General features: G+C 41.7%; 1 protein-coding gene and 1 long non-coding RNA gene across 3 annotated transcripts; both read left to right on the top strand.

Annotated features, from left to right (window-relative positions):
- The first annotated feature begins 4,139 nt into the window (after positions 1-4,139).
- On the top strand, positions 4,140-4,829 carry LOC139434803 (uncharacterized). The gene is made up of 2 exons (XR_011644108.1): positions 4,140-4,311; positions 4,395-4,829. It is a non-coding gene; the product is annotated as an uncharacterized lncRNA (long non-coding RNA).
- A 4,903-nt stretch (positions 4,830-9,732) lies between these two features.
- LOC117455585 (muscle M-line assembly protein unc-89-like) lies at positions 9,733-12,245 on the top strand. Of its 2 annotated transcripts, none has more exons than XM_071204747.1 (4): positions 9,733-9,804; positions 9,882-9,940; positions 10,575-12,112; positions 12,190-12,245. In XM_071204747.1, exons 1-3 carry the CDS (start codon positions 9,782-9,784, stop codon positions 12,107-12,109), a joined length of 1,617 nt encoding a protein of 538 aa, XP_071060848.1. In that variant the 5' UTR covers positions 9,733-9,781; the 3' UTR covers positions 12,110-12,112; positions 12,190-12,245. The 2 variants fall into 2 exon arrangements, with proteins under 2 accessions (XP_071060848.1, XP_071060849.1); XM_071204748.1 differs by having other exon boundaries at positions 10,578-12,112.
- The last annotated feature ends 2,146 nt before the right edge of the window (positions 12,246-14,391 follow it).

Below are 14,391 nucleotides of genomic sequence, written 5' to 3' on the forward strand. Positions count from 1 at the left end.
CCGAATGCCAGGAAGTATTCTGGCCTCGCTTCTGAAGGAAGTGACTCGGAAGACATGTGCTACCAAGCAAGCGTACTCGACATTGAGAAACACCTAATGTCTAGGCAGAGACACTTAGATAACCGTAGTGGAAATGATATAAAACCAGATAAGGTGAGCTGCATTCATTAATGGTTTATCAAAAGTCGATTTTCTTCCAATAATGTGGTATTTTAGATTTTAAGTGACATACTGTTGCTAGGATATAGGCTTGGTTTAAAACTCAGACGTTATGATGGCAACAATCTTCTCTATATCCAAGGATAAAACATGAAGGCACTTTATTTGATCCAATAAGATGCCCTTGTTAAAAAGATATGGTTGAGTGTTTTGCTCCAGAGTGCAGCCAGAGGGTGTTTCTCAATGTCGAGGACGCTTTCTTGGTAGGACATGTCCCTCCGAGTCAGGTCTTTCAGAGGCTAGGCAAGAATCCTTCCTTTCATTCGGAGAACGCAGAACGGAACAGGCTAGCAAGTGTGCGTCATATGAGAGGCCCCCCGCCTTATATTACATTTTCCGCCAAAGATTTTGGAAATTGGTCCGTGCGCAAAGCATTGTGGGGATTTTAAGACCGCGGAGGATACACTGGTGCATCCTCAATTTCCCGATTCAGTCCTCGGTAGGATTCCTAGGTTCCTGGACATTGGAACAGTCCTTTGATGACGTAGCATCCTTGAAATAGTGGCTCTGGAGGAGCCTTCCTCGACATCGAGAAACACCCAGTTCAAGTTTGATGAATATTTAAATAAAGGATTTGCCTGAGGTAGCGAATGCATCTGATGTGATCGATAAGCCTCGAGGGAACACAGCAGGTTTTGGTTAGAAAGTCAAAATAAAAGTCTACAAAGTGCCTGAAAGCCTTCTGGCCTGCTGCACTGAAACACTTACAAACATTGTGGCCGTGACTAGTGTTAGTTCCGAGTGGAACACACAGGTGTGTGAGCAGCAAAGCAAACATTTGGCTACATTTGAAAGTGATAAGAGGTAAAGTGACGTGTCCCCACTAAAGTGACACATCTGTGGGAAAAGGAAACAGGAAGCCCCTCAGTTTTTGGAGGTCACATGACAGGAAGTGGCCTGCTCCTCCATGCCAGCCTGCGTCATGAGCTCAGACACGTCGCTCTCAAGGTCGTCGATGCGCGTTCCCATCTCATCTAGTGAGGAAGTGAAGGAACACTGCCGGGGAACCAGAGAGCAACAACTCCATACAGCAAAGTCCTCTTTCACACATTGGTGCACACACTCTTGTTTCATTTTGGAAGCTTTTCATTTTAGTGCTAACCCTCCTCCTGGCGCCACGCTGCTTAATCACGTCTAGAACATATAGGTTTATTTTAGATATAATTGAGCGTTTGTTGTATCTTTGTTATTTTATAAGGACTATAAATTATTTGGGTGAATACAATCCAGTTTTTTTTCAAACAACTCCCAGTGTTGTCTGTTCCCTGTTCCTTCACAATGGATACATTAAAAACATATAAGACCAACTGTTTTTGAGAAGGCTCCTACTCGCAGGTGTGTTGTAAACATCTTGATTAAAAGGTCAGAAGGGGAACGGGACGGGGCGGCGATGGTTAACATTTCAAAAGTCTTTCTCTACTGGAAGCCTAGTTTCACAAATATACTTTACAAAAGCAAAAGCAAATAAAAAGCCTAAGTAATGAAGTCAAAGAGACATCTACACAGAGGTGGGGAAAGTACTCAGATCTTGTACTTGAGTAAAAGTAGAAGTACTCAGATATTGTACTTGAGTAGAAGTACTCAGATCTTGTACTTGAGTAAAAGTAGAAGTACTCAGATCTTGTACTTGAGTAAAAGTAGAAACACTCAGATCTTGTACTTGAGTAAAAGTAGAAATACTCAGATCTTGTACTTGAGTAAAAGTAGAAGTACTCAGATCTTGTACTTGAGTAAAAGTAGAAACACTCAGATATTGTACTTGAGTAAAAGCAGAAGTACTCAGATCTTGTACTTGAGTAAAAGCAGAAGTACTCAGATCTTGTACTTGAGTAAAAGTAGAAGTACTCAGATCTTGTACTTGAGTAAAATTAGAAGTACTCAGATCTGGTACTTGAGTAAAAGTAGAAGTACTCAGATCTTGTACTTGAGTAAAAGCAGAAGTACTCAGATCTTGTACTTCAGTAAAAGTAGAAGTGCTCAGATCTGGTACTTGAGTAAAAGTAGAAGTACTCATATCTTGTACTTGAGTAAAAGTAGAAACACTCAGATCTTGTACTTGAGTAAAAGCAGAAGTACTCAGATCTTGTACTTGAGTAAAAGTAGAAGTAGTCAGATCTTGTACTTGAGTAAAAGTACCAGAGTGTAGGAATACTCTGTTACAGTAAAAGTCCTGCATTCAAAATGTTCCTCAAGTAAAAGTAGAAAAGTATTCTCATCAAAATATAGTGAAAGACAGTAAAAGTAGTCGTTGTGCAGATTGGTCCATCTCAGAATAATATATATGATATGTTTTATAATGATTGATCATGAAAGTGTTCTCAAAGCTGGTGAAGGAGCAGCTAGTCTGAAGTACTTTGTAGACTGCAGGGTAGCTGGTGGATTTACTCCAGGTGGAACTAAAGTCTGATTCAACACTTGATTAGATTTCACATCATTCATCTGTAAAGTAACTAAAGGTATTACATGTAGTGGAGTGGAGGAAAAGTACACCATGTACCTCTGAACTGTAGTGGAGTAGTACTAAGTAGTATAATGGAAATACTCAAGTAAAGTACAAGTACCTCAAAATTGTACTTAAGTACAGTAGTTGAGTAAATGTACTTAGGTACTTTACACCACTGTATGAATCCATCATGTTGGGCAAGAGGACCAGCTTTTGGATTGTAATTAGGAACACATTTGCTTTTTCTTATGACGAGTCAAAATGTCTGCCATGCTCAGCAAAATAACTTCGAGAACACATTTTGTGTTTTTATCTTTTATGCTTACTATTTTAGTTTTTGCATTTCACAAATGTATCTTAAATAGAAAAATATGCATAAGTATTATTCCCTAAAATTGGATTTGAGGTTTTAGTTTTAGACCGAGTTCAGTTTGAACGCCCCCCAGTGGCCATGCATGTTAACACAGCTGTGTGTTTGACAGGAGGACACGTTTTTAGTTAGCAATTACTCTCAGGTGCGTTTTAGCTAAATGCAGGACTCGCTTAATTCATTATAACAATAAGTAAATGCTGCGACAATTATTGAGTAGACCGGAAACGCCAAAAAATAAAGCAGGCAGTGAAGTTACCTGCTGTTTTTACATTTAAAAAAAGGATATGTTTAGACTCCAGCTGCTCAGAAATTCCCTTGAATCGTCCCTGAAGTCTTTGCATTGTTTCCTCCATCTATAAAAAAAACCCCACGACATTTAAAGTATTACAATGTTAGTTTTTGTGCACATACCTTTATCGTTGTCAGACAAACTCACCGCTTCTGTCAACTCTTTAGCTGAATTGCTCACTGTTTTCGACATCGTTTCTTAAACAACAGTGTTAGTATATCGGCTGAAACCTAATCGTGGCACCTACAACCTGAGTATGAATGTTCTCTTGCTGTAATAAATCTCCTTTCTGTTTTCCCCATGGATGTATAATAAGAGGTTTCCCCTCGACAAAGTTAGCAATGACTCCCGTAGCTTGAGTCGAAAGACTGAAAACAACGTGACTTCCGCGTGCAGTTTTTTAAAATGTCAAAATAAAAGTCCCTCGATGAAAGCATCTGAAAAAGGGAATCATAATATAATATAATATAATAATATAAGTGTCTTGCGATGAGGTTCAGGTAAAGCACGGTTCATGTATTATATTTCAGTGAAAACATTTCGGTGCTACAGAAAAAACATTCTGGGCTCTATCAATCAACATACCTGGGTTATGAGTTCCTATCCGTATATGAGTTCCTATCCGTATATCATTTAAAATATGTTTGGGAGAAGGTATTGGTAGTTATCGCTTTTAATTACGTCAGCACGCAAGACACTTCAAATATTATGATTCCCTTTTTCAGATAATTACATCTAGGGACTTTTATTTTGACATTTAAAAAAACTGCAGGCGGAAGTCACGTTGTTTTCAGTCTTTCGACTCAAGTTATGGGAGTCATTGCTAACGTTTTCAAGGGGAAACAGAAATGAGATTTTTACAGCAAGAGAACATTCATACTCAGGTTGTTGCGGCCAAGATTAGGTTTCAGCCGATATACTAACACTGTTGTTTAAGAAACGATGTTGAAAACAGAAAGCAATTCAGCTAAAGAGTTGACCGAAACGGTGAGTTTGTCTGACATCGATAAAGGTATGTGCACAAAAACTAACATTTTAATACTTTAAATGCCTTGTTTCTTTTCTTATAGATGGAGGAAACACTGCAAAGACTTCAGGGACGAATCAAGGGCACTTCTGAGCAGCTGGAGTCTAAACATATCCTTTTTTATACCATGTTCCGACTGTAAACAGCTGGTAACTTCACTGCCGGTGTTGCAGTATAACTTGAGTCATGCCAACTGGCGACATTCTATTATTTTCGTCATAGGAATCCGGGGCGTGAACATCGAGGACCCATTGTTGACTTAACATGTCGATCGCCTCGTTTGTCGTTTACGTTCATCTTTTGCTATATCTGCCTTCCTAAGATCACTTTGATGCACATTCAGTACTCGTATGTGAGGTTGTGGGTGAGAGGTGGATATCGTGACGCTTACAGGGAGGTATCGAACATTACAAAGTAGGTGACTGTGTGGATGCCTGTTTAAAAATATTGCAAACTTGAATAAATCATTTAAATTATATATTTGTGTCCGACTTTCATTTGTACATCTTTCTTAATGTGATGTATAGTAGCTTTGATAGCTGTCCATACCTTCAGACAGCCTAAAAGTAAAACACAAGTTGTTTATTCACAGCCCGAACGCTCATCGAGATCACTGGATCACTCATGACAAGTTGTGATCAGCTCCGATTAAATTGTGATATCAATGCTGTAGCTATTCTCCTGGGAGCACGTTTTTTTAATGAAATACCTGTATCCCTCTCATCACAACAAGACTCTAGACTGTGCAGGAAAAACAATTACATACATGAAAATAACCTTGATGCATGGGAATGAAACAGACACACTATCTTCCGTGGCTATAGTGATATGTCACAGTAACGGTCAACTACAGAAACGTAAGTCCAGTGGGGCACACGTTGAATACATATAATACAGTAGTTCTAGTATGCCTTTAAGCCTATACGTTTAACCCATAAGAACCCGGACCCATTTCTACTTTTGGGGAAATTAAGGGGAACGTCATTTAGACTAAATAGACCACCTAGAAGTTGGAACACATTTCTGACAAGTAACCCCCCCTAGTTTCAAATATCTGAAATGTGACATATATGTCACATTGGGCTTTAATGGTAAAGTAACTCTTATTTATAACTTCATTAATGAGGATGATTTTTTGGTTTAAATTAGTTTGAACATACTTTGAATTGAATAATAAAGAATATGTTAACTAAATATAATTGAATCAGCTAAATTAACTGAGCAGATCATAATCATATTTGTAATTGTGCATATATGTCACTCCGGGTTCACTGTGAATGTTTAGGGCTAAAGTCCCGATGTGACATCAGTGTCACAGCAATATTTATGGCATTTGTTTCATATCAATTTCATCAATAAATGTTTCTACAACAGGTTATATGTAATCAGAATTAGAAAAGAGCCGAAGACAGCTTAATGTTTAACAGATGACATGTCATGTAAGCATTTTTATTCTTAAATGGCTTGAATGTTAACTTTAGCAACAAAAAACCTTTCCAAATGTAGCTAGTTCTGTCACATGTGTTAGCCTGGCACATGGACATCTTGGACATGTTGTCATGGGAACACAAAAGCAAATGACCTGGCCCAGGACCCACCAGACTGTTCAGTGTGTGTCACTTAGGGACTTCATGAGATAAAAAAGGCTGACGCTGTATAAGGAACTTTCCAGAACATTTAAAGTGCATGTGACACCTGTGTCTGCAATTCTGTCTGCTTTCCGTGTTGCACCATGAGGACCCACTGATATAAAATGCTTAACGCTCTAAGTTCCAACCATGCACTTCGTGGAGGGCTAAGTGCCAGCTTGAAATATGTTTGGCTTCATTTATAGAAGGAAAGACAACAGTGATAGTTATGTTTCAGAATAACATTTATTGGAAATTGTTAGAACAATCTCCCTGGTCCCCGGCTTGAGCTTCAACCTCAGGATCCAGGTATTTGTGATCAAAAGTAGGCTAATATAAAAGTAGTGTAAGTCATTACATTTCAGAAATAGTAATATTGTAATGTAACGTAGCCTATTACTTAAAAAAGACAGTAATAAGTAATTGTATTACATTTTGGAAGTAACTCGCCCAACACTGCAGATGATCCAGTCATCTCGTTGAGCTTTCAGCTGTGAATAAACAACTTGTGTTTTACTTTCAGGCTGTCTGAAGGTATGGACAGCTATCAAAGCTACTATACATCACATTAAGAACGATGTACACATGTTTTATATGGATTCAACTTGTGCCCCGCTGGACTTACATTTCTGTGGTTGACCGTTACTGTGACATATCAGTATAGCCACGGAAGATAGTTTGTGTTCTATGTTCAGACACATTTTGACGTGTTTCAGTTTAGCACATCATATACTTTGTGATGATTTTAAAAGTACAATCCAGAATAATACATACTCACATTTATCTTTTTGCCATCTTTGCCAATTTCTTCATCACAGTTTTGTGTCACTGTAGGACAATGTTTTAAGGATCTCTTGTCGAGCTGGTTATCCGTTTGAAATGTCTGGATGAAGATGTAACTGATTTACAAATGTTAAAAAATGTTTTAAAAAATGCCTCTTTTCATCCTCTGTCTGAGGGAAAACCCCAAAAAGCATGACAGGGCGAGCCAGGCCCCTTTAAGCTATTTTATTTATTTTTGTCTGCTTCTGAGAAGCTAATGTATAAGTTATACAGTTATTTCTGCAAGAAAATTACAATAAAATGACTGTTAAATCTTCACATCTTGTATTCATGTCTATAATTTTGAGCACCAAATCATTGAAAAGTATCGATAAGAGTATCGAAACATACCGATAAGCAGTATCGGTATCGATAAAATCCTAACGATACCCATCCCTACCTGCGAGTAGGAGCTCATATTGTCCTTTGGGTTTTCCCTTTCCTGTAGTAGTGTGTTATATAGGTTTTAGTGCATGTAAATGGTCTGCAAAGGCTAAAATCCCTGTGCTCCCTCCAGAGGGGGTTTCTCTCCCACACACTCCCGCCTCACTTGCTTGAAACACCCACATTGGACTCCTTTGTTTACTTCCTGAACATAATGACATCAACATGTAACACTTGGCTAGCGCTCCAACTCATTGTACGTGAAAGGCTAAGGGGCGGGACATCTCTAAGCGGTTGTCCAATCAGAGCAGGCTGGGCTCTGGTTTCAGACAGAGGGTGAAAAAAGGTGCTGCAGAACAGACAGTATGAGAAGAATAAAGAGCTTTTTGAACATTAAAGCATGAAGACATGTCTCAGTAGAGATACTTAATACTGATATACACCTGAAAGTGAGCATCATAGGGCCCCTTTAAATGAAGTTGGAGCGTGTTTGGATGATGTGAAGTTGGTTTTACAGTATGTGATGTATTTTCTGCAAACAGAAGGTGGAGGAAGCACGCTGGCTCTGATGTGTTGTTTGTCACAGTTAGGGGCGACGGCAGCGAGCCCCCGGGTCTCTTCAGCGTCGGAGGGTACAGGGGTCCGCATTAATAATCTTAACAAGGCCGTCAACACTGATACGATCGCTCTCAAGGTCGCGATTAAGGCTGAGAGGAAAAGTATCAGTGAAACCCAGCAGGTAAGAGCTGTTAAGGAATACTTCACACCCAAAAGGACCATTTGTATATCAATTACTCCCATGGGCGGCGCCAGGATTTGTTTGCTGCAGTAGCTTAGCAGTTGCTATATGACAGCATGGCGTTGCTAGTTAATTTTCAAAATAAACAAACAATACCAGTGGGCCAAGCACGAGCCTGTTCATATTGTAGCGTTCACCGCTATTCAAGATCACTCAAGCCTTCAATGTCGAAAACGTTCTCTTTATTTACAGAACCAATCAATAGTGTAACACTCATGACTTTCACGTGACACACACCGGAAAACGCACACACATACACACTTGGAAGGGGCGGTCTCTCCCTAACTCCCACCAAAGACATTGCCTAAATAACGCACTTTCCTCCTCTCTGGCCTCATTCTGTGACTCTCCTCCTCCTCCTCCTCCTCCTCCTCCTCCTCCTCCTCCTCCTCCTCCTCCTCCTCCTCATTCTCAGTTCTCTTCTCCTCATTCACAATTCCCCGTGTTAGATCTCACTGTCAGCACGCCTCGAACAATGCGCCGTGTCGGAAAATACAACACATTCTTGATTCATTTAAAATGACCATTTGTAACTGAGAGGAGTGACTGCTCATTTCTGCCGAGATGCTCAAAGGGTGAGACGCTGTGTCTGAGAATCACTGACTAGCAGAAGTTATATATTCTGGAGTGGAGCTCTGCAGAGAGCAGGGTGGAGGAAATGAGGGCAGTGGATCATCACGGTGCGGAGAGGAGCAGCGCTAGTTCCACTGCAGCTCGTGGTAGCAGCTAGCTGGTCCTGCTGCTGCGGGTGCAGCGGGTCAGTTGGCGGGGGCACCTGTTCTTCGTGGTCCCAATCCTCCCGGTTTTCATAGTGAACATCGGGATCCTTGTGGATAGCAGGGTTGTCCGGCTGGACCGGCTCCGTTGAAGATCGCGGTCGTTTACGCTGACTTGTGACTGTGAGACATTTTTCCATTTTCGATCTACTGAGAATTAGCCAAGTAACAGTTCACGCAGTAAATTACAACGACCCGCCCCTGATAGATCCCGCGAAAATATATCATATTTATACACATTCTCGCGGGCTGCGAGAATGTGTATAAATATGATACATTTTCATATCAAAATGGGGTTGCTAAGCCGTTGCTAGGTCAATTGTTGGAGTTGCTATAGCAACTCCTAGATACTCCCTGGCGCCGCCCCTGATTACTCCCCTGTGTTACCTTGAATTCTTAAAGACATATTTGTTTTTCTTGCCTGCCTCCACTTTGTGCGTTGGTGTTCAGATCAGCGGGTCACATGTTCAAACCCCACTGCAGTCAGCATGTCGTTGTGTCCCTGAGACACCCCAAATTGCTCCTGTGGATTGTCCACAGTATTGAGTATGTAAGTCGCTTTGGATAAAAGCGTCTAACATAAGTGACAACAGGGTGAAACAAAAACATATTTTTGCTCTCCGATTACTTCAATAAATCCCAAATGTTTTCTGTTTTCACTTTCTTCATTTTACCCTGAGAAATGCAACAAAAACAAACAAGTTTCTTGAACAACTGAAAGTAACCCTTTGTGAGAAAGTCTAATGTACAAAACGGTCATTTAGGGGTTTGAGATATTGCTCTTTTACCTTACAGTTTTTTGCACAGGACTTAAGAACTCAGAGGTGACAGAAAATCAGAAAATCAACAGCACTCAGTTGCCACCCTGACAGCACAGCAGCACCTGTAGACAATCAGCTCATTAGGCCCTGATTGGCTGCAAGCTGCAATAAAGCCTCCTTTCTGCTGCTCAGACAAGCAGAGCAAGTCACTTCGGGGCTACTGGTTCTTTGCTGCTGTGTTGGAACAGAGAGAGAGAAATATGACTTGTGGAGTTCATTTGGGGTAAGTTTCTGCAGATATGCAAAGTTAATTGTTGTTCGCTGTCTGCGTTCTCTGATGTTTACATCTTTTCTGTGCAGGATTGTCCTTATTGTCTTGGTTCAAGCAGAGCATGTGCGCTGTTTGTGGGCTTCAAAGGGTGAGCTAAGCACAACATTTCACTTAACCCTTCTCTTGTGTTAGGTCATACCCCCTTTTTGGTCAAAATTGACCGGTGTGTTTTGCACAGTGATATCTCTGGAACCCCTTATCCAATTTTGATTGTTGACATCTCATTTGAACAGTCAAAGCAAGTATAATCAAGGGGTGACAGACAGAATGACACCCGGGGTGAATTTAATATTATATTTTGCAGTAAGGTCAAAGACGGTGCTTATTTTACGTTGCTGTAGTGTATATTATAAAAATGCTTTCCATGTAGGCTGTGTTTACTGGATATGGAAATGCTTTAGTTAGTGCTGTAGCTGAGATTCTTCCCGTTCCAATGATGTATTGATTGGATACAAGCAAGCCAGTGTTTGATGTCATGGTCCGGACCCACCGGTGGGCCCATCAAGTTCAGCATTCACTGTGATGAATATACAATAAGACACTGATACTGTTTTGCTCAATGAACATTTATTGAAAGAGAAATACACCATAACAGAACGTGTGTATGTGCGTGCTCACATGTGTTCATGCACATAGTTGGCAATGCAAAATTGTGGTGGAATGTTCCTTGCAGAAGTGCTGTGATTGACTATAGCTGTGGCTTTAATATTCTTTTTCTCTAGCAGCTCAGAGCAAGAACAACACATATGTTGGCTTCAGGCAAAATAATCGGGAAGCTGGTGACGACTATCTCCAGAATCGACTCAGACCGGCCCTAAGCAGAAACTTAGACGTACCTTCAGCTGTGGGCAGTCGTTTTAGCTGGGGGCCTTCTACTGGTGGCTACACACAAACTGTTTCACAGCCTGCTAAAAGTGGCTTGGCTAAAGTCAGGTTAGTGCAGGGCAGCTCAGTGTCAAAACCTAACTTGAATCGTGTGCCTAAACGGCGTGTTTATGGCCTTTCTACTGCTATTGCCGGTAGCTATTCTCTGAGTAAGAGCAGCAACAAGGACGAGGGGAAGTCTTCCAGCCTGTTTGGTGCCGGCGCTCCTGAGCCAAACCAAATCCCTGCACGGACCAAAACTTCCTCCAGTGTTCGCGCTAAGCCAGTGTCTAAAACGGATAAACCTTCCCGTCCCTCAGCTTCTAAAAACCCCAGCCAGACTGAGGTTGTGAACCCATACAAACTGTTTTCAGGGAATGCAGGAAATGCCCGAAGAAGCTACAAGGCTACTTCCATGGCCTCAAGTTATGGCACTTCTCTTGAGTCCAATGTAGGAAATGGTCCCATCTTCAAGCCTCGCAGTTACTCAACGAGCTACGACTCCAAATCATCCAGAGAGAGAACCTCTGGTAAGAAGTTAGCCCCGACCAAGACCCACATCATCCCTGATAAATTTGGTGGCTATGCTATCAGACGGCTGAAGGCTCCTGGGCAGGAGAAAGTGAGTGTCAGGAAGCCCCAGCAGGCCTACCAGACTCCCATCAAGGCCTACGTGGCCCCTCAGCGGCAAGCAACAAACCAGGCCTACGAGGCTCCCAACAGGTCTCCCAACAGGGCCTACGAGACTCCCAACATGGCCGACAATGCTCCTAACATGGCCTACAATGCTCCCCAGCAGCAGACTCCCAACAGGGCCCACGAGACTCCCAACAGGACTCCCAACAGGGCCCACAAGACTCCCAACAGGACTCCCAACAGGGCCCACAAGACTCCCAACAAGGCCTATAATGCTCCTCAGCAGCAGGCTCCCAACAGGGCCTACGAGGCTCCCAACAGGGCCTACGAGGCTCCCAACAAGGCCTATAATGCTCCCCAGCAGCAGACTCCCAGCAGGGCCTACGAGACTCCCAACAGGACTCCCAACAGGGCCTACGAGACTCCCAACAGGACTCCCAACAGGGCCTACGAGACTCCCAACAGGACTCCCAACAGGGCCTACGAGACTCCCAACAGGACTCCCAACAGGCCTTACGAGACTACCAACAGGACCCCCAACAGGCCCTACGAGACTCCCAAGAAGGCCTATGTAGCCCCTCAGCGGCAAGCAACGAACCAGCCCTACGAGGCTCCCAACAGGGCCTACGTGGCCCCTCAGAGGCTGGCTGAACCCCAGGCCTACATCTTTCCTCATGTTGCTCCTCCCAAACCTCAAGTCCCGAGTGCTCACATAAATGCCAAATGGTTTCGTGTCGGTCCAAAGTGGGGACAATAGCAGGTGAGTACTGTGCTCGCTTTCTTGCTGTGCTATACATTAACTTAAACCTGGTGACTAATGTGTGTTTGTTCTTACAGGTGCAGCTGGTGTCCTCGGATGAATATTTCGTTTTTTAAATAAATACATGAATTTACCACCTGGTTGTGTCTTTCCTTCACCTTGTATTGTGGGATGGTGAATGCCTAAGCATGAGTGCTTGTGGATGTAAGCTTGGTGCCCTCTAGTGTCTAAAAGGTGTGCATTTGGGCTTAACAGGTTAATACTTTACAGCGCTGACAAAAGATTGTGAAAATCCCCTTAGCAAAAACAAATGTCTCAATAGTTCTAGTTTAAACTATTGCAAATTTACAAAAGTGTGAGATATCTGCTTATGTGGCACACTGGTTCTTAAAACAATGCAGTGAGTTGGACTTTTTACTTTGACCTTTACCAGTGGCACTCTTTATATTGTGACTCTTAGGTTTTAGCTCAAGTGGTAACATATCTTATCACTTTAAGGGGCTCCCACTAAATGTACAAGTCAATTGATAGACATTGAGCACTAAACTTAAAACATGTGATTCCTTATCCCAATGTCTGCACTTGGAACTTTGAAAGTTCCTCAACTTGAATGCAAAGTGTACATGCTAGTGTAGACTGTAGCCATATTGGATTACATTTTTATAATATATTGCCTTATAACATGGTAGTCTGATGAAACTTTGAATTTAAAGATATAAAAACCTTGCTTCTTTCAACATTAAACTTTGTAAACCAGGCTCTCTCAGGGGCGTTTCCTGGACCTGGAAACATTTGGGGCAGTGGCGGAGCCAGAGATTTTCCTTTGGGTGTGCTGTGGGGTAGCTTGATGTTTCATGGAGGGTGCCCAAACATTTAGGTTTTCCCATTAAGGTACCGGGCGCTACAGTGGAATGTTCTACTGCAACACTCCCCACACACAGTACTCCCGCGACTGTTACAATGAAGGCTCGATAATCAGCTCAGGCCATATAGGGGTAAAGTGCTATCTTTTAGTATTTCATAACTGTTTTTAATTTATTCTCTTTGTTTTATAACTATAATGGTCATATGAAGGTGTGCCTTGGAATAATCTTGTACATACTAATTGCATTCACTGAACACGGGAAATTACAATCCTGCTGTCCTCTCTATAGTGTCATGATGTGGTGCAGGTGAAGTACGGTTAATGTATTATATTTCCGGGGCTACAGAAAAAACATTCTGGGCTCTATCAATATCTCTGTCCCTGATATGTAAATTGCAAATCCAAAGTGCCTCATTTTCATATGTAAAATTCAACCTGGTCTCACCAGAATGCGTGACTCCACTAGTGATGATCAAAGAGCCGGCTCTTTTAAGTGAACGACGGGAGCCGGCTCTCGCCCGCGAAGGAGCCGTTTTTTGTTTTGTTTTGCGGAGGGATCTAGATCGGCATGCAGGCACATTATGCGATGTGCAATGTGGACATTATCCCGCTTATTACACATGGCCACATTCTCAACAAAGTAATGACATGACTCCCAATATTAATTGAAATGCTTTTATGGATTTAGAAAATCATTTTATTGATTTAAAAAAGAGTTTTATGTATTGATTTAAATTGACATGCATCCGCTAAGAAAAGTAGTCCGTTGTTACTGTTTGAACTAACGTAGCAACGGCAGGAACTGTTTCGATAGTGTTTTTGAGGAGCTTTTTGATTACAGATTTGAAAACATCGTTGCTTGCTTTAAAAGTAGCACAATTCATGATGTCAAACCTTGGGAAGTATCTAGATATCCCTGCCCTAATGCCAAAGGAACTGGCAACTGAATATGTGTCGCCGTTTGATGTCTATGTCTGGACCGCTGCGTATAAAGGAGGGTTTCTGCCCCATTACTTCTCTTCTTACATCTATAAGAATAAAACACGGAGGACGGAGATATCTTTTTGTCCCCCTCTTCTCCCCGCTGCAGCCCAGCAGCTGATCTCAAAGCACGCTCCCCTCTCCTGCAGGGAGAACAACTATATTTATATACTTTATATAGGTTGATACAGTAGCCCCTTTTTTTAAATAGTTTTTATAGGTGTTGCCATTTGTTTTGTGTAGCATGGTTCTACATGCAAGTCAATGCATTCATTGGGTGGTATCAGAGAGGTACACGGGTCTGTAAATGCAATGAAAACAATTGGCCACAGCAAATAATTTATATTAAACATGTAATTTTTACTTTTGAATACTTCAGTACAAAGGATGTCTTGAATAATTTAAGTGATATATGTGTACACATATAAATCAT

This window comes from Pseudochaenichthys georgianus, chromosome 11 (assembly GCF_902827115.2).
Source record: "Pseudochaenichthys georgianus chromosome 11, fPseGeo1.2, whole genome shotgun sequence".
NCBI classification, from domain to species: domain Eukaryota; kingdom Metazoa; phylum Chordata; class Actinopteri; order Perciformes; family Channichthyidae; genus Pseudochaenichthys; species Pseudochaenichthys georgianus.